General features: G+C 32.1%; 2 protein-coding genes across 4 annotated transcripts; one reads left to right on the top strand and one right to left on the bottom strand.

Annotated features, from left to right (window-relative positions):
- Nucleotides 1–6,643: 6,643 nt before the first annotated feature.
- LOC126724582 (uncharacterized) lies at nucleotides 6,644–7,776 on the top strand. Its single transcript, XM_050429063.1, has 4 exons — nucleotides 6,644–6,819; nucleotides 6,920–7,033; nucleotides 7,133–7,187; nucleotides 7,540–7,776. Exons 1-4 carry the CDS (start codon nucleotides 6,664–6,666, stop codon nucleotides 7,746–7,748), a joined length of 534 nt encoding a protein of 177 aa, XP_050285020.1. The 5' UTR covers nucleotides 6,644–6,663; the 3' UTR covers nucleotides 7,749–7,776.
- A 1,079-nt stretch (nucleotides 7,777–8,855) lies between these two features.
- On the bottom strand, nucleotides 8,856–17,658 carry LOC126724147 (uncharacterized). 3 transcript variants are annotated; one of them, XM_050428453.1, is made up of 13 exons: nucleotides 17,394–17,658; nucleotides 14,712–14,903; nucleotides 14,175–14,244; nucleotides 13,188–13,384; nucleotides 12,688–12,763; nucleotides 12,508–12,591; nucleotides 12,353–12,432; nucleotides 11,850–11,976; nucleotides 11,539–11,598; nucleotides 11,387–11,437; nucleotides 11,146–11,304; nucleotides 10,192–10,324; nucleotides 8,856–9,310 (listed from the first exon to the last, which is right to left on the bottom strand). In XM_050428453.1, exons 2-13 carry the CDS (start codon nucleotides 14,876–14,878, stop codon nucleotides 9,138–9,140), a joined length of 1,377 nt encoding a protein of 458 aa, XP_050284410.1. In that variant the 5' UTR covers nucleotides 14,879–14,903; nucleotides 17,394–17,658; the 3' UTR covers nucleotides 8,856–9,137. The 3 variants fall into 3 exon arrangements, with proteins under 3 accessions (XP_050284410.1, XP_050284411.1, XP_050284409.1); XM_050428454.1 differs by having other exon boundaries at nucleotides 14,712–14,923; nucleotides 17,390–17,658; XM_050428452.1 differs by having other exon boundaries at nucleotides 17,390–17,656.
- Nucleotides 17,659–23,941: the final 6,283 nt, after the last annotated feature.

The raw sequence follows: 23,941 nt of genomic DNA on the forward strand, positions 1-23,941 counted from the left end.
AATAATAAGAAGAAGAAGAAGAAGAAGAAAGTAATAATATTGGGATAGTTCATCTTGTGTCATGTCTTGGAAGGAAGAGTAATACTTTTATTTTAGAAACAAACACACACACCCTTAACAACAATAAGATGACTAATGGATTGATGCGGGTGTTTTGTAAAAGTAGTGGTGAGTATTTTGTAAAAAATTAATATAAAAATATTATTTATATAAAATATAGTGTATAATAAATGGATTGATGTGAGTGTTTTGTAAAAGTAATAGTATAAAATAGTAAAAATAGATTTTTTTTTTTGTGTAAAATAGACGAGATTTAAAAAAAAAAAAGTTGATGCAATTACCCTTATGATAAATTGGACTACCCCAGTTTAGAAAAGGGAGAAAAAAAGGGAGGCTTTTTAGGGAAAAAGGCTGCTGTGATTTTTTGTACAAATGGTTTTAGAGGCTAGCCTAAACAGGAGAAGAGAGTGCGGAGAGTTGTAGAGAGATTTCTGTAGAGGTTAGGTAGGATATGTGATAGTTGTTGGTTGTGAAAATGATGAAGGACGTGGGGTACTTATTCTAAAATGGGGACAATTAGCTAGCCACAGCCCCCTATTCCTTTAGGCCTACTGGCAGTGTAGGAGTGGCCCCAACAATAGCTTTTAAACTGAAAGATAATATATTGTACATTTCTTTTCCATTTTTGTGAACTTTCCTTTATGGGCTTACTAACCTTCGCTTTGGTTGTGTTTGTGTAAAATGTCGTTGGACAGGTTGTAATATTTATTTTTCTAAAGAATTTTGCTTTTTGTCCAAATCCTTCCATTTAGCATGCCGAAGGATAGTGGAAAACCACATTTTAATATAAAATTCTCACTTTAATACTTTTGTAAATTCATTATATTTAAAGAAATTTTACATCCACAACATTTTTATAACAAATCATAAATAATAGGTTGTAATTGGTTTTAATTTAAATTCACAACTTAAATTAATTTTTTACCCACTCATAACAATAGAAAGGTTGTAATATTTATTTTTGTAAAGATTCTTGGTTTTTGTCCAAATCCTTCGATTTTGCATACCAAAGGCATCGGAAAAATAGTAGCAAACCACATTTTAATATATATAAAACTCCCACTTTAATATTTTTGTGAACTTATTTTATTTAGAGAAGTGTTACATCCATAATATTTTCACAACAAATCATAAGTAATATATTGTTATTAGTTTCAATTTGAATTCACAACTTAAATTAATTTTATGCCACCCATAACAATGGAAAGGTTGTAATATTTATTTTTCTAAATATTCTTGGTTTTTGTCCAAATCGATCGATTTAGGCATCAGAAAAATAGTGGAAAACCACATTTTAATATAAAACTCCCACTTTAATATTTTTGCAAATCCATTTTATTTAGAAAAGTGCTACATCCATAACATTTTCACAACACTTTCACAACAAATCATAAGTGGTAAGTTGTTATTGGTTTTAATTTGAATTTACAACTTATTAAATTACTTTTTTGCCCACCCATAACAACAATAACAACCTACCACTTAAAATTTGTTGTGAAAATTTTGTTGGGGGGATTTTTGGCCATCCAAGTATGTAAAATCGAAGTTCATCATGTAACTTTTCCAATGACTTATCACTTGAACCAATTGGTAGTCGTTGATTATAATTTAATCGAAATGAAATTATAATCACACGTCACCAAAAGTTAAGGCTTTTTATGTTTTTGTAATATCTCTTCCATTTCAACCCCAATATGGGCCAGTGAACTATGATTTTAAAGGGAAATTCATGATATTTTCCATTTCAACCCAAATATGGGCCAATGAACTATGATTTTAAAGGGAAATTCATGATATTTAAGGTGGGCAAAAATTCTTCATGATTAAATTGTTAGATTTTTGGTCAATATTTGATTAATCTCGTTTAGGGTTGGTCAAACTTAGCAAAAAAATGGCAATTTTGAGATTTTAAACTCTTGGGCCAGCAAAATGATTTATCCAATATGCGATTAGGACAAATAAAATTATTTAATGTAATTTCTCTTCTTCTACTTTCATGTTCTAAAAAATGCAAATTTTGACCTTTTAGGGTATTGGCACGCAATCGACTCTGTTTCTGTGTGGAGGTCAAAATGGTTTGTGGTGAGAGAGGGAGAGAGAGAGAAAATATGTCATAACTTTTATCGATGGACAGTTCCTTAATAGAGATATATTGAAATACCATTCATTTGTTAATTTTGCTCATTAAATTGTTGAGTTTGATGCATGAAGCTTTTTATGGTGTTTAATTAGTTTATACTTAACAAAATGCTATTTTAGCAAGTGTGATGAGACTTGAGAGTGCTCGGAGCTAACAGGACACTCCCTTTGAACGACCTTGGCATACAATTTCATTCTTGATCATTTTTTCTACACCAAATTTTGCTATATCACGTTAGCCTTTGGTGATAGGGAGCAACAGGTTCTAAACAACTAACCGCTAATTAATGTACATATTGTATTAAACATCTGAGTATTTGACACATCTTGTATTACATTTCCTACTTTTATTTATGAGAAGCAATGTCCTCCTTCCACTATTATCCTACCTAGTCGTAGACCCAAACGATGTGTGAGAATAAATAATTATTTTATATTATAATATAATATATAATTTTTTGAAGATAATTTTTTCTCCCTAAAATTTAAACAATTTCTATTAAGTCCAATTAGATCTACTTCAATCCCATTCGGTCCAATTTCGTCTAATTAGGTCTACTTTAGTCTAATTTGTTCTACTTGGTCCAATTCAGTCAATTTCAGTCCCCCTTCAGTCCATTTTAATTGGACCTTAAATTGATTCTTTTGTATTTTTTTTTTCAAGTTTAGCTCAAAAATTAATTTTTATTTCTTAATTTTTGGATTGAAAGGTATAAAATTTTATTATATTTGGACTATATTCTTTAGTTTGAGTTAAAAAAAATACAAATAAAATATTAAAATACACATTAGAAATTAGAAATAGAGCCTTAAAAATGCAATAAAAATGATAAATATTCAAAAGTCTTATTCGGTCCACATTGATTATATTCTGTCCAATTTGGTCCTATTCAGTCCAATTCAGTCCATTCCGTCTTATTCAGTCTACGTCGGTCCTATTCAGTCCATTCTGTCTACTTTGGTTCTATTTCGTCCTATTCGGTCCATTATATCCACTTTGATCCACTTCGGTTCTATTCGCTCCATTCTGTCCACTTTGGTCTTATTCGGTCCAATCTTTCTACTTTTGTTATATTTGGTCCTATTCGGTCCACTTTGATTCACTTTAGTTCTATTCGGGCTATTTGGTCCACTTTTTCCCTCTTCGGTCCATTTTATCCACTTTGGTTCTATTCGGTCCATTCTGTCCACTTCAGTCCTATTCAGTCTATATTGGTCCTATTCAGTTCAAATTCATACTATTCGGTCCAAATCGGTCTAGACTTTCCACTTTGGTCCTATTCAGTCCACATTGGTCCTATTCGGTCCACATCGGTCTATTCTGTCCACTTCGATCCTATTCAGTCCATTCGTTCTTATTTGGTCCATTCAATCCTATTCGGTTCAACTCATTCCTATTTAGTCCATTTGGTCCACTTGTTCCATTTGCCAATTCGGTCCATTCAAATCACTTCAGTTCCTTTTGGTCCACTTCGATCTATTTTTATGCACTTACATAATAGGAAAACACATGTTAGGGTTGAAAACACCTAATCTAAATCCTAATTTGTTAAGAAATATATATAAATCTCAAACTTGTAATATCTAAATTAAATTTTAGGCGAAAATACATTATTAGTCCCTAAAGTTTACCTAATAAGTGCTTTTAGTCCCTAAAGTTTCACATGAGCGCTATTAGTCCCTGAAATTTAAAAAATGACCTCAATTGGTCCTTCCATCAACTTCTGTTAAATTTTATTGCTTATGTGTCTATTAAAATAGTGATGTGTTATTTTTTTTTATGATGTGGCAACGATTTTTATTATTAACTTATTACATGATGTGGCAAAAACACCACCCATCCCAAGTTCTCTCTTTCGATCCCAGTGGCCAGTGCTTCATGTCCACCATTCACCGGTGTAACAAATTCAACCTCCATGAAACAAACTGAACTTCCGTAAAGAGCAACAAATCCATATTAGAAGAAGATCAACCCAAGATCTAAGCTTGAATTATGCAACCCATTACAAAACATCTCTTATGAAAACCAATAACCCCAACTACGGCAAATTAAATTTGGCTATAAATCTTAAAGTGGGTCTCTTTGGAAACAAGCTCATACATAATAAAAAAGTTTGGGTCTGTTAGAGAACAGGTTTAAGCTCACAAAACCTCAAAAACACAAGGGGCGATTTAAAATATGGACTAAATTAGAATCTAGGTATTCATTTGATTGCTTTTCATGGCCGTTGAGTTTGTTTGAGGTCGTTGCTGATGTTGGTGATGAGGAGGAGGGGTTGGGAGCAGAACCAAGAGGAGGGAGTGAGGTACTGACCGGAGCCATCTATGGCGTTTGAGACAAATGCAGACTTGAGGCTGAAAAAGAAAAACTTGGGATGACAGAGAGCATGGGAGATTGCTGACATGTAATTTGTTAATAATAAAAATTGTTGCCACGTCATTAAAAAATTTTACACATCACAACTCCACCAATAAAAGTTGAAGGAGGGACTAACAATGCTTATTTTATAAACTCTAGGGACCAACAATACTCACTTGAAAGTTCAAGGACCAAAAGCGCTCAACAGGTAAACTTTAGGGACTAACATTATATTTTCGCCTAAATTTTAAGTATAACATTTATTGTTGTTACGCTTTTGTTAAGCCACATTAATGTAGCATTTTATTCACCTCGATATGGCTAAATTTAGGTGAAAGTCTTTCTAAATATAAAAGCTATGAATATACAAATTTAATCTTTAGGACAATTATTCATTTGTTTTAACATTGTTACTTTTAAATGAATTGCATGAGGTTGGTAATGCATTTAAGGAAATATGTGTGTGTGTGTGTAATTTTTATTTAAATAAATTATTCAAATGATTCGTTACCTTAAAAGAGATTGTCATGATAATCAAAACTTATATCAAACTTATACAAAATATGTATAATTTATTCTCTACATTTTATTGTAAAGAGAGAGACTGTTTGTGATGGGGAACTAATTAAAAAAATACAATACCAAAATGTATGAATCCAAAATAGGGTTTTAAAAATCACAACGATTCACCAATATAGAGTAGAGTTGTAAGAAAGAATAAAAAATCAAGAGAAAGAGAATAACCACTTTTTCAAGATAGAATGTGAAAGAGAATGATAAGAAATTTATAGAAAATAATATGAGAAGAAAAAAAAGTAAAAATAAAAAATATAGTAATAAACACCAAATTGTCCAAGTCATGTTATGTAATAAAATAACATTATATTCTTATATACCATCTCTATAATGCAATATGATAACATCTATGAAATCAGTGAAATTTTTTTTTTTTTTTAGAAGAAAATAAAAAGATAACAACTTAAGAATACAAAACTTAATCACATCAATCCAAAGTAGAGTTCCAAATAATACAAAAATTCATCAACCTAAAGTAGAGATGCAAGAAAAATATAAAAAAAATTCCACAAAAAAATGAAAGAAAAGAGAGAGAGAGAGAGAGAGAGAGAGAGAGAAATAACATTTTGTGTGTGAAAAAAAAAATCTATGAATATAATAGAAAAAAGAATTTTAAATTTAAAGTAAGAGGTGGAGAATAAGAAAAACAAAAAATAAAATAAAGGAAGATAAAGGGATAACGGGAAAGTGATATCAGTTTTTAAGCATATATAGATTTATCAAGTTATAAAAATAAAAATAAATTAATTAAAAAACAAAACAAAAATTAATGAAATTCTTTTCTCATTAAAAAAAAATTGTCCACTGGAATATAGTAGTCCATGTAAAAAGGACATACAAAGTCTAACGGGCTTCAGTTGTGTACTTTGGTGGGCCAATTCTAATGTCCACCCAACAATATTGGCTCATATAATATTTAATTTAATGAAACTATATAAATAAGAATTACGGATTGATTCGGTATCATATGGGACAAAAAAAAATATCATCGATCGTTAAATCACAATGAGTTCCTGTAGAATTCTCGTTATGGCTACGTGTGTGTTACGTTCTAGATCAGTTTTTATTAACATCGTTGAATACATTTTGACAAACTCTAATTTTTATCCTACATGTGAAAAAAAGTATCTTGTTAAAGGGGCATTACATAAGCCAATTTTATAAGATAAGTTTTCCAACGTATAAACATTGTATCAGTGCCTGAGTGAGTCTGAATAAAGATATTATTAGAAGAAAAGGCTTTGAGAGTTAGAGAGTATAAATTAATATTTCAATTGCTAAATACTTCACAATATTTTCATTGAGAGATACTCGGATTTAAGGGTTTATATTCTATTACGTATTCCCACAATTTCTCTCAAAATTAAACCCTATTCAAGGTATGTTCTTTTTTTCTTTCAAGAACACTATTCAGTATTCAAGTTAGTTTATTTTATTCTGGACTTTTAGGATTTAGTGTGTTTTTAATATGTATGTCAAAATATAACTTTAACTGTGTGTGTTTAGACTGTTACGTTGGAAAAACAAGTATGGTTCTGAACTTTGATTTGAATGAATTACCTGTGGACGAGGACATGGTTTTTGATGAGTATGAATTACCTGGCTACGAGAATGTGGTTTTTGATATGATTGGATTACCTGTGGAAGACAAAGAGGACGTAGCTTCTAATACCACATCCCCTGAGGTATACTTTATGCTATGTTATTGTCTTCTTTTTTTAGCTTAATTTTTTCAAGGACTTCGATTGTTTGGACCAATATGTATCTGATTTTGTGTCTTTATAGATTGGTGACAGTTCTAGTAGTAACAGTGAGTTACTTGGCCCCAAAGAAACCTATGATGTTTTGCCTGCAGTTCCTATGGATGAGGATGTGGCTTTGAAACACGAGGAACTCAAGGTTTATATATATATATATATATATACAATTTTTTTTTTCTTTTTGTTGTTAATTTGATATATTTTGAATCAATTTTGTGAATTATATGTTTTGATGTAGAGTGGAAACAATACTGAGACTCGTGTTGCAAAAGAAGATAACAAAAGTGACCAAGGTAATTAGTAATTTCATATTTTATTTTATTTTTTATTTTTTAAAATTTAGTATTAGAAGTCCAAGTGGTTGGAGTTAAAATTTTTGCCTAATGTATTGATTACCCAATACTTCTCTTATGTAATATATGGATCATACAATTGAACGAAACTTACATGTTATGATATATAGGACTCACGTATTTTGAGAGATATGTGTTATGTATAAGCAGGATACATAAAATAATTATATTTTGTTCTTAAATAATAAAATTTTATTGTGTATTCTAATCAGCATTTGTTGAAACATTTTTGTGTCTTTCATATTGCTAACTGCGTACATATTTCCTTTTTTATTTACATATATGACGATAGTGAGTATGGCTGTAGATGGAGGCAAGGTTTTATCTAATGTGAAGCTGTCAGCTCAATTGCTTGAAGGGAATAAGGAAAAAATTTTACGGTCTAATAAAGTTGTGAAATTAGTGAAGATGTGGAACCATTCAAATGGGAGGATCACATGGGAAGGGGAGGAGGATATGAAAAAACATTACCCTCTGTTGTTCCAAAACAAGAAAATGTAATATATGTTTTAAGTTTAATTTTGTTTGAAAGAGAGATGAATCTGATTGTTCATAGTAGAATAATTGTTTCATAGCTTATAATAATTGCGTTCAGTTCTTCTTCAATCTAATGCTTTGTACTCTATTGCTCAACCCTATGTCAACCTGAATTTACAAGTGCTCATGCATGCATGCTTTTGGTTATAATTTGCTTAATGCACTTGAGGAATTTTTCGGATAATCAATACTTGTGGGAGGAGGAACTCCATATTTTAAACTTCTTTCCCTTGAAATCTGTGGTAAGGGCAACGATAAAAGTTTAGGGAAGTTTTAATCCAAAGAGATTAATATTATCAACACTCAACAGCTCACTTGAAATAGAAAAATAACCTCACCATGAAACAAAAGTGGTTCAAAAGAAGAAGAAAGAACCAAAAATCTAGAGGACAGACCAAATGATACACAAGGCTTGTCTTTTTCACATTCTTTTGGGCCCTCCCTACAAATCTTGCAGAGCATAGGGTTTGATATAAACAATCCTAAAATAAGCTAAAATAGCTTCAACCACCCCATTGAACTAGTATCCAGCTGCTGCAGATTTTCAGCAGCTTAAGCAGGGTTATAAGAAGTGAATCAAAGCATTCTGCAAATTACATCTGATTCTCCTCTACTTGGAGCTGCCTCAAACTGCCATTGATATAACAAGACCCAGTTTATTTTCCGGCATAAACTACATAATCTAGGCTATCCCCAAACAGAAGGTGAGGAAACTGTGATCTTACCTAATTTATCAAATAAAATGAGGCCACAAAAGTTAGCATAAGCAAGCACCTCTGTCGTATATAACGGAGATTGAATCAGAGCATAATTATTGGTAATACGTTATGTTATTCACCATTTCATTCACCAAGCAATGGGCATCACTTGGCTCACTCGGGGCATAGGTAAATAGGGGAGTTAGCACCATCAATTTGAACCTCATTTGCTTTATCGATACCAAGGTAGTACCAATCTATATAAACACAGTCAATCTTCACTATCAATAGGTATCATTATTTGATAACAATACCTAACAATATGTAGCATTTTTTTTCTATTAGGAGAAAGAGAGTATCATTCATATATGTATAAGTTCAATGAATAGACTTTTCATTAACAAATATAAGATCTTGATTATACACATGATAATGTCCTATAAGCAAAAAAAGGGTCTTGAAAAAAAAATGACTTCATAGAAAGAAATAAAAAAGAATAAGAAAGTCTCATGGCTTTCTCCATCATATCTATCTAAAATTTTTCCTTTCCTACAGAAATGTGTGCTATAAAGCTTTGCTTCAGGTAAATACTCAAAAGCAAATGCTCCAACATCTTACAATTAGTGTTGTTTAAAGTAAATTGGCCTTTTGCAGACTATTCCAACAGCGGCTCCATTATAGGTTTCGAAAAAGGGGTATGGAGTTTCATGCTGTACGTAACTGCCACCCCAATTAGTGCACAAAATGACGGTAAGAGACCCAAACCAAACCGTGTAACTGAAATATAGACATTTATTGCATTTGTTCTCTGAAGTTCTGGAGAGCAACCTGCATTGGAGTATATAAAATATCAAACAGAAATTTTTAACTAAGAACCATTATGGACATTTGAGAAAGAACTCAAGAATTTTCTCAGACACAAAAAATAATATCAGTGTTATTGATGAGTTCTGAAAATTAAGATGGCAACAATTAATAGAGGAATTAATCAGAAAACAAGAAGAGATCCCATGTCTGGAAAATTAGTTTCAAACTTTCAAACCTGCTCAAGTGATGTTTCAAGTAAAATTTCTCTGTCTGGCAGATCACTTAAACTAAAGCTAACAAGGCTTCCATGATTGTTTCTGTTGGTTGCTTCAATGGTTGTCTAATTAGTCAGTAACATAATTGACCAACAAAAACATTACCAAAAATAAAATATAAATAGTGGATCATCTTAAACAAAAATGATATTCATGATAGTGATCTTCTTTTTTGGCATGTGAAATTTCAAATAGTGAGTGAATCTTTTCTCAATCTCCCTTTAGCATAATAAAAGCCAGAATCAAGCCCTAGGAAGCATGGACACCTCTGGGGCACAGCTGCAAGCATGTCCAGCCCTTTCTTTTCTTTTTCTTTTTTTTTAAATGACAGGACACGGCCAGGGTGTATTTTGGTTTTTCGTTTTTGGATTTTGTAATAGTATTATCCATTATTGCTCTTAAATTCTTCTTTTTTTCTCTTTAGATCTTCCATCCCTCAAAAGAAAAGATCTAGGATAGTAGGATCTAGAGAAACAGCTAATGAATATAAGCCAAGATCCCTCTCCATTCATTCATAAATATACATACTTGTATGTAATAATCAAGCATGTAACAAAGCACCTAGAATCATATAAAAGAACCCTAATTTTAAAGCTTTTGCAAAGACTGAAGATTCAAACAACTTACTTTGGAAAGACTGAAGAACATACAAGGCAAGCCCACATGATATTTTGTCCAAGAAGCTCAATGATCCACAAACAAATGCACAGCCACCAAGATTCTCCCCAATTAGAACATTTTGCATGCTTATTCCAGTCACCTATAGTAATTGAGGAAAATTTTTATACAAGTTCATTGAAATTAATCATAAGAAGTCAATAATGGCTTGAGTGTAGTCTTTAAAGAGGACCTAATCTTATGTGAAATATCAAGTTCCCTGTTAGCATTAATACATTTGTAATTGTACAGGAACGTTTTTATGTTGTTTCTGTTAGCATTAATACATTTAGACAATGTTTAAGATTCAACTGTCCTTGTAAAGTGTGTGGACTGGTAGTTCACAGACTATGTTACATCATACAACCTATTAGGTAAAGTACTCATTTTTCACATAAGTTCTATAGTTTTGATTTCTTTCAAACTTCATTTAGACATTTCAGTGTTAGGATCTCAAATCATTCACTAATTTAGATGGAACTTCTTAAAAATTCTCTTGTTTTCAATACACTTGGGAAATTTTGGGCTTTTGGCTTAATTTGTTATTAGAATCATCATTGTCAAACTCAAATCAATAAGCTTGGGTCCAATTAGAAGAATACAAATGTTCTTTAGTTAATGCATTGTTAGCAAAATTATCTGTTATGAAGCATAACTATTCAGAGGAAGATTTATAAACACTAAGGTTGTCATATTGCTGTAACAAGTCCTAGAAGGCTGGTTGTTTATCGTGTCATAATATTTTGATTCTCAAATCTAATTGGTTTCCATCAACCATGAGGACAATGCCTTTTCTTTTATTGATAAGAAAATTCAACAATAAGGACAATGCTTCACTTATCTTAAAATGTCATAGAAGTGAAATGGACTAATAAATAACTTGAAATGAAGAAAAGATTAATAGAACAGAATATTAGATCATACCATCATCAAAGCATTTGCTACACCAATAAATATTGATATTATGTACATGAAAGCACTCATGCTTCTAGGTAAGAAAATGATTGCTGCACCAGAAAACATCCAAATAATGCCACCAGCAGTGTAGTAGGCCTTCAGGCGTTGGCCAGTCCATGCAATCTCCTGAAAAGGTCAGGTATCAATAAATAAAGAATTTGTAGAAAACACGGTTTTTCAACCAAGGAAGTGGGTTTCACAAGGGGACCTGTAGAATAACAGATACAATGAAGCTGCAAGTGTAGATGATGGCAGGAACCTGCTCCCATCAATTTGAAAGAATTAGCCATGCATCATTTTTCCAAATAAAATATTTTTAAGATTAAAAGAAATATGAATTGGAAAGGTTAGTGCATGTACCAGAGCTTTAGCTGATTGGGCCATTCGTAGATCATTAATAACATAGAATGCAAGATACGCCTGACAAAAGAAGCCATCTTGATATCAGAACTACAAAGATAGCTTACCAATTTTAGGGAAATCGCTTCTTTTATAATTTGTAATATTAGTGGACTGATTTTTCCAGTAGGGAAGCCCATTTGTCATAGGACATTTTTTCTTGGAGGCTTAAGATATTCTTAAAAATATCAGCTCCTCATATGATGTTATAATATATAAAGTTCTTTTCTGTTTGTTAAAATGAACACCACTTAACAGGAAAAAGCACTGACCTGTGACACATTGACAATTAATCTGGTGAGCACATAAACGATAGCAACTTCATAATATAGAACTCGCTTGAACCAGTAAGCCCATGCAATCCTAACATGAAAATTTCCTTGTGCTCCTACCCTGGATCTACATAAGAGAAGTAAATAATTATTGTAATTAAGTATGCCGAGGTACCCCCAAACTTTCTAAAATTTCAAATATTTCCCTTATATTGATGGTGTTGGAATTTCCCGCATCTAGTTTCTAACCAAATGGTTCAATTAGACAATGTGAAAAAATGAGGTCTTTATCCATCTAGTACCAAAGGCAAAACAACAAAACTTGAAATTAAACGCCCATAGTCATTTTTCTTATCTTAAACCAAACAAAATTAAGAATTATAACACTATTACAGGTCGTGGTACTATAAGATTAATTTTTTATCTCGCAAGTCGCAACACATCAAGAAAGCATTATAAAGACATTTCCTAGAAACTTCAAAGATTAAGACTATTTATGTCACCTTGGCTCTTTGGTTCCAAAAAGGAATATGCCCACGAAGCAGCATCCAACAAAAATTGATGAATATGCAATCCATCGATACTGCTTGGTAGAATACAGTGATTAAAATCCAGAAGGAAAACTCTTAATAATAGATCAAAAATTCTTTGGACATACCTGATTTTCAACATCAGCATATGTGTTTGCTTTGGTGACGGCAAAGACTATTAGAGCAACTGCATATAGGCTGAGGTTGGCAATCTATAAAAAAAGTTACCAAAAAAAAAAAACCTTCATTGGTACCATGTTACAACATACAGACAAGTACAACCAAATAGAATTCAGTTCGAAGCTGACCATTGTAAATGCATTTCGACAGCTAGTCAGCACTACTCTACTCGTTGAATTCAGTGTGATGCAATTCACCATAGACCTTCAACAAAACAGTTAAGGTTCATAGCATAAGTGAAAAATACTTCCAAAGCCAATGACACGTGTTTCTTCCTTTTATCTTTTCCATCAATGTGGAGGGGCCAGGTGAAGGGGTTCACTGGTGCCCCATGCTTTAAGGAATTTCCATAAGGACCCCCTGTTTTATGTGATCATCCTTTTGTTAAATTATCAAACTTTCAGGCTAGTCCCTCCGCATAGACAAAAATTCAGAAATAAAACAAAATAGCCATTTGTTACCAATAAGGCTTCAATTAAATGCCCAAAAAATTATGAGTGTTCACAGAATAATAACCACTTAAAGGAGTGGCAGCAGTGCCTTTTCCCTTGTTCTTATATAGGATAAAAAAATAGAAATGATGATTTGCATGTTTCAACTGGAAATTGTAGATTGAGAAGGTTATTACATGTGTGAAACCTGAGTAGCAGCCCAACCAACATTGAAGATTGCTGCAAACAAGCTGTAGCCAACAGTTTCCAATGTTGATGAAGAAGTACCAAAGATCTTACAAGGTACGCAACCACCAAAAACAGAAGAAAATGAAACGGCAACCAGAACAGAGCCTGCAGCATGCCATATTTTGAAATGTCCAAACCTGTCAATCTATCATGGAAACAATAGGAAGCAGAATTATTTCCAGCAAGCTAAGGTCACAATTCCCACCCCTACCCCCCCTCAAAATCACCCAAACAACCAAAAATAGGAGCTTATGTATTTAACAAAAATTTTGTAAATGAATTTCAATCATTTAGGAGACAGAATAACTGGATATTAAAACCTAGCCCTAGGCAATCATAATACGTGCATACAATCTTGTGTAGGACATGAAAACATATCAATCAGACATGACATCTGCATTTGTACTTTCTTCTGAAACCATTTGCCTATATAGAGCTAGTAAATGAGGTCTAAAAAAACTGATTTGAAGAACATATAGAATTTAATTCCTTTTGTTCAATATTGTTAGTGTATATTAGACATTTTTTTTTAAAAGGTTTCACATGTGTAAAACCCTCTTGTAAACCCAATCACAAATTAGAGAAAGTGCTTGCTATTTCCTTTATTTTTCTTTCACTTTATACTAGAAGCAAGCAATGCAAAATGAATCAAACACTCACATGTAAGAAGTATAAGAAACACATGTTAACTTGTCACTAGACTCAAACTTGAGCACCATTGTGAAGGCTCCAATGAATTAAATAACAAAAAAGAAAATCGAAGAAAGGAAAAAACAATGATGGATATTAAAAAGCATTCAAAACAAAACAAAAAATGGACTAGATAGATATAATATTCTACTGTTTTAATTTTACAGTATCTAGATATGTATGTTTAGCATATCAATTTGTGAGTAAAAAAAAAAAAAAAACAGAAAAAAAATATAAATATGTACCAGTTCACCAGCCAATATGGTTGTAAATCCATCAGCTACTTGACCTGAAAGCATAACCATAGCAGCATCCCTATAAAATGAAACAGCAATGTCAAAAAAAGAAATTATAGGAGCTCAACAATTCATTTATACCATGAGGTAAACAGAACTCAATGCAGCAACAGACAAAAAACTTTAGTCAAGAACAATTTTGATGACATAAGGAAATCAAGAAGTTCTAGGTAGTGTCCTTAGTGTGTGCTTGATATAAATTGTTTACTGACTTCACTATATCTCAAAACTAAAATCTCATCATGCTGCAAAGAATAAGAGTTTGACTCTGGTAGAATATCACCAGATTTACTTTTCCCAAATAACATATAAAACTTGTACCTGATAAATCCCTTATTACCAAATTCAACATTACCCAGGATAAACACCACTTTCCTTCCATGTATTGTTCTTTTTCAACATAATGTGAACAAAATTTCAACAGAAAACATCTTTAACAACTGTAATGTGATTTATAAACTGCTGGCCAGGTAATAAGATATATACCTCGGAGAAAGTCCAATATCTGTCAAGAACAATAAGAGGTAAGTGAACCAACAGGCAGCAGTGATATCATTGAGCATGTGACCCATGCCATAATAAATGACGGACCGTCTTCCAAGGGGCTTAGTGAACGAATCATCATCATCATCTTCAATACTATTTCCCATCATGATATTTTTTTTAACAAATGGGAACCTGCAAAATATGAACTGAAGCTTGAGAGAACAAGCATAAATAGCAATTTAGCAGAGTAATCATGTTGGAGTATTTTTTTTTATATAAAAAAATTATTAATTTTATTCTAATTTAAAATAAATGATCATTCACATCAACTCTAGAAATAATATATTCATAAATTAATTGTCATTTGACTTTCTCATATAAGTTGACAGGCTTAGCTACTTACTGAGCTTTAGTGATGAATTTCTATTGTTCAATCTTAATTCATTGCTTTTAACCATTACCTTAATTGGCTGAAGTTAATGTCTTTAAACAAATTTAACAATTAAACAAACTATGATATTTCCGTTTATATAATTCAATGTGCTACCGGATCCATAATGTGTCTATAACATTTACATGTCCAGCTGCCTAAAGGAAATTTAAAAATAAAAAAGGTACTTTTTTTAAGCAAGCGAATAATGTTGCTATTTGTTAGACTTCTTTCTTATTGGAGATCTCACTAGTATAAGCAATAAAGAGAGAATTTATCTCTAAAGTTTATTTCATTAATAATTGTTTATTGGTAATTTCATTTTGTGCGAATTTCAAGAAAACTCAAGTAATATCTCTCCTTTATTTCCAACAAATCAGAACTAGGTTTACAGATGATTATACTTTGTCATCCATGCAATGAGTTTATGAGAATTTTACCATACCCAGCAAAATTCTTAAATGCCCTAAATATTCCAAACATAGTTGTTGCTAAGCCAAGTTGAAGGTAACACGGGTTACCATAATAAAAAAACATGCCAACATACAAGGAGAGCAGACTCAAGGGGTAATGAAAGTATACATGCTTGCAAACCCAAGGAGTCACTAACCACCCCTACCCTTTAAGGGTAGCAGTGCTAGAGCGAGGGCTACATTGGAATTGGTGAAGCGCCCTTCATATCGTTGCAGTTTAACTTTTTCTTTTTCTTTTTTTGGGGGTAGGGGGTGGGAATAAACGTTTTGGCCTTTCTTTTGGGGAATGGTCTTCCTAACATACAAGATGCTAAGCATGATGCAGAAATAGAATAAATCTAGACCATTCAAGTATGTGAATGCCACATAGTCCTGCATTAAGTACTAGCATTGCAGGAGATATGGGAAGATTGACACTTTGGATAGCCTTTCAATGACGCCTTGATACGCACATTGGATACAACTTCATTTCAAAATCTTAGGCTATTTTGTTTGGGGATTAACTATTAAATCAATCTCTCAAACTCAACACTTACATGTGAACGCCAACAAGTCGTCCCCTTCATGGCTTATGTTCAAGCCTCTATATCTTTCAGGACACTCTTGCCAATTAAACATACTAACAATGATGCTCTGTTACCAACTATAAGAAATATTTTTGATATCATTTGAGACTAATGAATTGCAAGAGAGGACAAAATTAAAATAATCTTAACAAAGGGACCGAATCCTGTTCCTATCTTTTTTCCAGCATTCCTCTCCTCAAATTCAGCTACATCCCATCTCATATGTTTAAAAAAACAAGACATGCCATCTTGTTCCTAATCTACGCCCAAAATAAAAGTCGTTCACTTGGTCTTCAATTTGCTAACAACCTGCCCTTCATTTTGCTAACAACTAATTTGATACATTGATGTAATGTTGGGCAAGTCTTTTGGCAAATCAAAGAAATTCCCCTGTTGTCCAGCCTAGCTAACAGATAAATTATTTTACTTTCTTTTTGCATGATTTACATATAGGACAGGAAGCTCAAATACTCAAATGCATAATTTTTCACAACACATGAATAATGTAAGAAATGGATTTGACCAATTAAAGCTCCACACAGCGTTGAACCAGATACAGATACAGAACATATGGACTCCAATTAACTCAACAAAATCTGAAATATCAAATTTAGAGAATTGAAAACAATGAAGGAACCATTTCTATTGAATTTGGTGAACACAGGGTTCTCAAATTTAACAAAGCTTTTACTTGTTATATTCATATAATGTTCCTCATATACGCTAATAGCTTAATCATATCCAGTGAAGAACCTAGGAAACTTTCTGAATAACTTTCATAGTGCCATCAAAGTAACCCCCTTCCCTCCAGAGTCCAGACTATATTGGACAGCCCCAAAAGACAAAAACTTTTAAAGTATAGTGTTGTTTAAATCCTAACTATGCAACCCTCTGAGCCTCATCCAACCCCAATTCAGGAAAAGAAGCATTACCCACATAAAAATCCTCATGTAAAATTCAACAGTCTAATAAGCAAAAGAAAAACTGACTGTACCCTTATAACACCCAAAGCGGAAAGCTATTAAATTTACAACTTCAATAGCTTAAAAACCAATAATAATCATCAACCAAACATGCCCTTCATCTATCGCACCAAAAAAAAACCCAGATACAAACTATATATATAATAACAGAAAAACTATAAAACCCAGATGGAATTCGAATTCTACATAACTGGAAAAAAACGAAAAAGGGTCAGAAGGAACATACAGACACAGGAGATAAGCTAAGCAGAACCCATCAACGAGAGCCCCTCAAAACGTTAGCAGAACAACCTTCGTTGGTTACCCAAAAGAGAAACCGACGTTGTTTGTCAACTGTGTGAATATATATAACTGAATCTAAGTAGACCAATATTCAGCAAAAAAAAAAAAAAAGAATCTAAGTAGACCAATAAATATGATACTACTATATTCCTTTTCTGTCGTCTAAAGCAATCTTTTTTTTTTGAGAAACGTCTAAAGCAATCTTGTTTGTTTGTTTGTTCTCTTTTTTTTTTTTTTTCTTTCTATTTTCTGTTTCTTTTTCCTTTGTTTGGAGAATGTGCGTCATCAATATCACCGACTGTGAGAGTCTGTGAGCTACGGACTCTCAGACTCAGAATAAGAAGACCAAAAGACAGTGCTGTCCATGTAAGAACATTTCTTCGATGAAAATATCGGGGGGTATGTTTGTCTTTTAGTAGAGGATGATTGACTAAGGAATAGGAGTGGGAGGTGCATCTGGGTGTGCCTTGTTTGTCCGTTATATATTGTTGGAATCAAGAAGATGTAGAGCGCTTTTGAAGGCTTCAAATTGAGCCCATCTCTCTCCTTATCTAGGACTTTGAAGGGTCCCACTACCTCTGATTCCAACCCCTAATAAAGATTCTAAAAAACTACCATTCCTTGCTCCCATGTCTGAACCAAGCTAAAAGTTTGGACTGGTAGATTTTGTGGACCATGCTCACTGGATGAATATGAAAAGAGGAAAGCCTTGGGTGTGATGTCTTCTTTCATGATTCTCTTATTTTGGATTGCAATACTCTCGCAAGTCAAATTCTTTAATTGAAGATGAATTTCTGTTTTCGTGAAGCAAATAAATGCATTGATGCTCTAACTAAAAAAAGGTTCAGATCTTGACTAGGATTTAATTGTTTTTTACGGTCCTCCTGTGGACATTTGTATGTTTTTACTTTATGACAATTTGGGTATGTACTATGAAATGAGTTTTGCTCTCAAATTGTTTAATAATAATGTATCATATGAAAGAGGTCTAATTATCGTGCCAAATTAACTAACCTTTGGAAAGAGATGATACCTCTATTGTTCTCTCGTTATAAAGTTTGTTTGTTCTCTCTTTTTTTTTTTTTTTTGTTATTCAGCCAAAAAAAAAAAAAGTTGATTCTAATAATGATAGGTATTAACCTTTTGGATGCAATTTTGGTTTGTCCTATTTTTTGACGTTAAGTGGTTGAATTTATGGCAAGCTTTGTTGTTCAACTTTATAAACAAGGAGTTCCATCAAATAGGTAAATCGATCCAATTTGCAAGATCTTAGAACTATTTATCAATATATCTAAAAATGACACAACAAATTTCATAATTTTTTTAATAACTATAGACGATGGATTATGTTTAATGTATACCAAAAGTAATATTAGTGATAATCACATGTAAAAGCGATGTTATACTAATCGCATTCTATCAATTTAATAAGTTGTGAAAAAAAAAGGGAAACGAAGGTTCTATAAAATAAATTATTTATTTTCTATTTTAGGGCATCTCGTCTCTCTCTTTTTTTTTTTATATATATAAAAAAAATTAAAAAAGAAAGGAAGTATGGATAAATAAATGACAAAAAGATATTGGAACATCAATTTGGAAGAAATTACCCGAAATTTGATCCTGGTTTGTTTGAGACTGTTCCTTTTAATCGTAAATTCGTAATCAAAGATGTTTAAAGCATTATAAAATTGTTGATTGATATTATTTGAAATCGAATAAAAATATTTTGTATCACTTTTTGTGTTCCACTTTTTTTTCCACCAATCATGGTATGTATGCCATGTGTTTTGATTTTTTTTTTTTAAATTTTGATTATTTTATATAAAAAGTGAAACAAATAAATAGCAAATTGTGAATGATGGAACTCAAAAGATGGTAAAGAGGATTTGTATTCCTTAACACCAACATATAACTTAAGCAAGAAGCTTTTAATTGACTTATTTTAGGATTGTTGATGAGTTTAGTTTCATTGGATTAATTTATTTTGCTTAAAAAACAAGGTAAATAAATTGGAAAATAAACTCAGTGCAGCACAAAGACTACTTTCATTGTCCACACTTCATTGGCAATAATATATATATATATATATATATATATATATTTTAATCCTTAATTAACTATGTACTCTTCTACAAACGGGATCAAATCCGCAAACAATAGCTATCAACAAGGATGTAATGTCTTGTAATTCAATTAGTTGGTAATTCCTAATGTTTGTGATTGATACATCCAAGATTTAAATTCTCACGCTCTCCAAACTATAAAATTATCAAAAAAAAAAAAAAAACAAGGATAGAATGTAGTTGGGTTATTAGTGTATTGGCAAGTCAAGTTATTATTATTATTATTTTTTTGTTCATAAAAACAAGTTGTTAATTTTATTTGTGATACAATATGATATCTATGAAATTAATTTTTCACCGTCAAAAACTTATAATACATTAGATATGTATAAATTGTTGTAAGATTTTTGTCTGCCATCACTCTCCTTGAAAATTATATTTGTGTATATAAGCAAGCCAAATTTAGTGCACATATTCATCTTATCTAATTTGATAAACAAAGGTATAATTAGTAAACAAAATGATATGCAAAACTGTGTTAAAATGTGAAAACTCAAAACTGCCTTGAGTCGGTTATCTTGGTTCTACAAAAACAATAAGTGTGGAAAACTCAGGTGCTACTCTTTCCCCAAAGAAGAAAGTGGATATTATCATTATGTGAAAAAGGCTATTATGAAATCATCATCCCCATCCCCAATTCAGCCATGGGCCTTACTTAACCCTTAAAAAAGTCATAGGCCTCACTGAAGCCCATCCCCTTAGGGTGTGTTTGGATAGAACTTATTTTGCTGAAACTAAAAACTGAAAACTGAAAACACTGTAGCAAAATAATTTTTAAATATGTGAATAGTGCTGTGGGACCCATTTTTAATGAAAAAATTGATAAAAAATGAAATTTGTGGGTCCGTAAACAGTGCATATGTGCACTGTTCACGGCAGAAAGTCCACTTTTGCGGTTACTGTTCATTGAACAGTAACCGCAATCCTCAAAACGCGTGAAAACAAAAAAAAAAAAAAAAAAAAAAAAAAAAAAAAAAAAAAAAAAAAAAGAAAACGCAGCAAACGCAAGAAAACGTGGATCCAAACATACACTAAGCTTTTACCCTTCCCGAATCAACTCCAATTAGTCGGCCTTGAAATTTCGGACAACCTTGCTAGTCAAGAACAGTATATAATTTCTGTGTGGACCCAGAAAAGGTTTAAAAAGAGATAGAAGTTAAAAACTACAGTAGTCAGTAGGGCATGTGTATATGACAATTGACAAAGGTTGCTTTAATAATGGGAAGGGTGGAAAGGAAACACTTGTGGTCCACACGGTTTCGGTGCTGAGGTCCAATGGGTGTTTTCTCTGCTTTGAATCATTGATGCAAGTTGGGGAACTATGCTTGACGTTAAGTGGTTGAATTTATGGCAAGCTCTGTTGTTCAACTTTATAAATAAGGAGATCCATCAAATAGGTAAATCAATCCAATTTGCGAGATCATAGAACTATTTATCAATATATCTAATAATGACACAATAAATTTCACAACTTTTTTATAACTATAGATGATGGATTATGATTAATGTACACTAAAAGTAATATTAGTGATAATCACATGTAAAAGCGATGTTATACTAATCGCATTCTATCACTTTAGTAAGTCGTGAAAAAAAAGAGAAATGAAGGCTTTGTAAAGTTGTGATTTCCAATTATATTGTGTTAGTTTAAATTCCGTGTCAAATTTGATTGTAATTTCTTCAATTATTTTTCCCTATATGTATGTGGTTTTAATTGTAAAGGATGAGTGTGAGAGATTAGTGAAGAATCAAGTTTCAAAAGTTGAACAAGTGGATTTCACAACTGGCTTGTGACTGTATCGCGAGAAGCAACCCGAGAAAGAGCCACGTGTAGAGCACATGACTGGAAGATGAAGAGTTGTGTTAGGTTGTCATTTTCACAACTATCTCGCTGGAAAGGCCAACCCGCAAAAGTCTCTGTTTGGCAAAAAGTTGTGTTTTGCTTTACTAAGTCTTTATCCATACTATATATACCCTCATAACCCACAAATTGTAAGAAATGTTTTTCAGAGAGAAAACCCTAGAAAATTCACTTGAGAGTTAGAGATTGTTATGCCCACAATTATCTACACATTTCCTTATAGTTTTCCTCTACTCCTACCTCTCTATCTCTAGATTTTTGAGAGGTTGCTAGTCCAAATACTTATCACACCCATACTAAGTGTAAAGTGATATTTTGGTGTTGTTGGGAAGTATTGGAAGGAGCCATTCATCGGGCTGAATTGCGAGATCTAGAAAGTTAGAGAAGACAAGACTCCGAGAAGTCAGTTGGTAGCAGAAGCTTGGAGGGTTCAATTGTACATGGAGTAGACTAGGCTTAGAGGGCCTTTTTTTATTCGTGTGCTCCAACTTTATTCTCTAGTGGATCGATTTCTACTTAGAGGATCACGGAGAGGTTTTTCACTGAGTTCTTTGGTTTCCTCTTCGATAACACGTCTCGGTGTTATCTTGTGTTTGCATCTCTCTTTCCTACTCTTTAAACTTTCATTTTATTGTTGATGATGGATAAATATGGCTTAGGGTAGAGTTATCGATTCATTGCGCTCATTCACTCTTGTTCTGCACTTAGTCTAAGTTAGAGTAAAAGCAATTTAGCGGTAATTTTTTTTTTTGGAGTCTAAACAAGCGCGCTCTTGTGTTTTAACACAAATCCGAGCTTTCAAGTTCCATAAAAAAATTATTTATTTCTACTTTAGGGCATCTCGTCTCTCTCTCCTTTTTTATATAAACAAAAAACAAAAAACAAAGAAAGAAAGGAAGTGTGGATAAATAAATGACAAAAAGATATTGGAATATTCGTTTGGAAGAAATTACCCTAAATTTGATCTTGGTTTATTTGAGATTGTTCCTTTTAATCGTAAATTTGTAATCAAAGATGTTTAATGCATTATAAAATTGTTGATTGATATTATTTGAAATCGAAAAAAAATATTTTGTATCACTTTTTGTATTCCACTTTTTTTTCCCACCAATCATGGTACGCATGCCATGTGTTTTGATTTTTTTTTTTTTAATTTTGATTATTTTATATAAAAAGTGAAAAAAATAAATGGCAAGTTGCAAATGGTGGAACTCAAAAGGTGGTAAAGAGGATTTGTATTCCTTAAAACCAACATATAACTTAAGCAAGAAGCTTTTAATTGACTTATTTAAGGATTGTTGATGAGTTTAGTTTCATTGGATTAACTTATTTTGCTTAAAAAATAAAGTAAATAAATTGGAAAATAAACTCAGCATAGCACAAAGGCTACTTTCATTGTCCATACTTCATTGGCAACAATATATATTTTTTTAATCCTTAATTAACTACGTACTCTTCTACAAACGGGATCAAATCCACAAACAATAGCTATCAACAAGGATGTAATGTTTTGTAATTCAATTAGTTGGCAATTCCTAATGTTTCTGATTGATACATCCAAGATTTAAATTCTCATGCTCTCCAAACTATAAAATTATCAACAGCAAAAAAAAAAAAAAAAAAAACCAAGGGTAGAATATCATTGGGTTATTAGTGTATTGGCAAGTCAAGTTGTTAATTTTTTTTTTTTTTGGTTGATAAAAACAAGTTGTTAATTTTATTTGTGATATAATATCTATGAAATTAATTTTTCAACGTTAAAAACTTACAATACATTAGATATGTATAAATTATTATATTTATTATATTTATATATATAAGCAAGCCAAATTTAGTACACATATTCACCTATCTAATTTGATAAACAAAGTTATTAGTAGTAAACAAAATGATATGCAAAACTATGTTGAAATGTGAAAACTCAAAACTGCCTTGAGTCAGTTATCTTGGTTCTATAAAAACAAGTAGTGTGGAAAACTCAGGTGAAAACTCTTTCCCGAAAGAAGGAAGTGGATATCATCATTACGTGAAAAAGGCTATCATGAATCATCTTCCCCATCCCCAATTCAGCCATGGGCATTACTTAACCCTTAAAAAAGTCATAGGCCTCACTGAAGCCCATCAAGATAAGTTTTAGACTAAGCTTTTACCCTTCCCGAATCAACTCCAATTAGTGGGCCTTGAAATTTCGGACAACCTAGCTAGTGCACATCAACAACAAGAACAGTATATAATTTCTGTGCGAACTCAGAAAAGGTTTGAAAAGAAAGATAGAAGTCAAAAACTACAGTCGTAGTGCATGTGTATATGACAATTTGACAAAGGTTGCTTTAATAATGGCGAAGAGTGAAAAGGAAACACTTGTGGTCCACACGGTTTTCTTTCGGTGCTGAGGTCCACACGGTTTTCTTTACTAATGGCAAGTTGAGAAACTGCCGAGTGGATTATCTTGGTACTACCAAAACAAGCGTGGAAAACTCAGGTGAAAAGCCTTTCAACAAAAACTCTCAAG

This window comes from Quercus robur, chromosome 4 (genome assembly GCF_932294415.1).
Source record: "Quercus robur chromosome 4, dhQueRobu3.1, whole genome shotgun sequence".
In the NCBI taxonomy this organism is placed as follows: Eukaryota; Viridiplantae; Streptophyta; class Magnoliopsida; order Fagales; family Fagaceae; genus Quercus; species Quercus robur.

Excerpts from the sequence above, each read along its gene's own strand:
- LOC126724582 (XM_050429063.1), top strand. The coding sequence starts at position 6,664 with ATGGTTCTGAACTTTGATTTGAATGAATTACCTGTGGACGAGGACATG. Across the intron at positions 6,820-6,919 it reads CTAATACCACATCCCCTGAG|ATTGGTGACAGTTCTAGTAG; the intron begins GTATACTTTATG and ends GTGTCTTTATAG. Across the intron at positions 7,188-7,539 it reads AGATAACAAAAGTGACCAAG|TGAGTATGGCTGTAGATGGA; the intron begins GTAATTAGTAAT and ends ATATGACGATAG.
- LOC126724147 (XM_050428453.1), bottom strand. The coding sequence starts at position 14,878 with ATGATGGGAAATAGTATTGAAGATGATGATGATGATTCGTTCACTAAG. Across the intron at positions 12,433-12,507 it reads ATGCTGATGTTGAAAATCAG|TATCGATGGATTGCATATTC; the intron begins GTATGTCCAAAG and ends TCTACCAAGCAG. Across the intron at positions 11,977-12,352 it reads TTTGGAACCAAAGAGCCAAG|ATCCAGGGTAGGAGCACAAG; the intron begins GTGACATAAATA and ends TCTCTTATGTAG.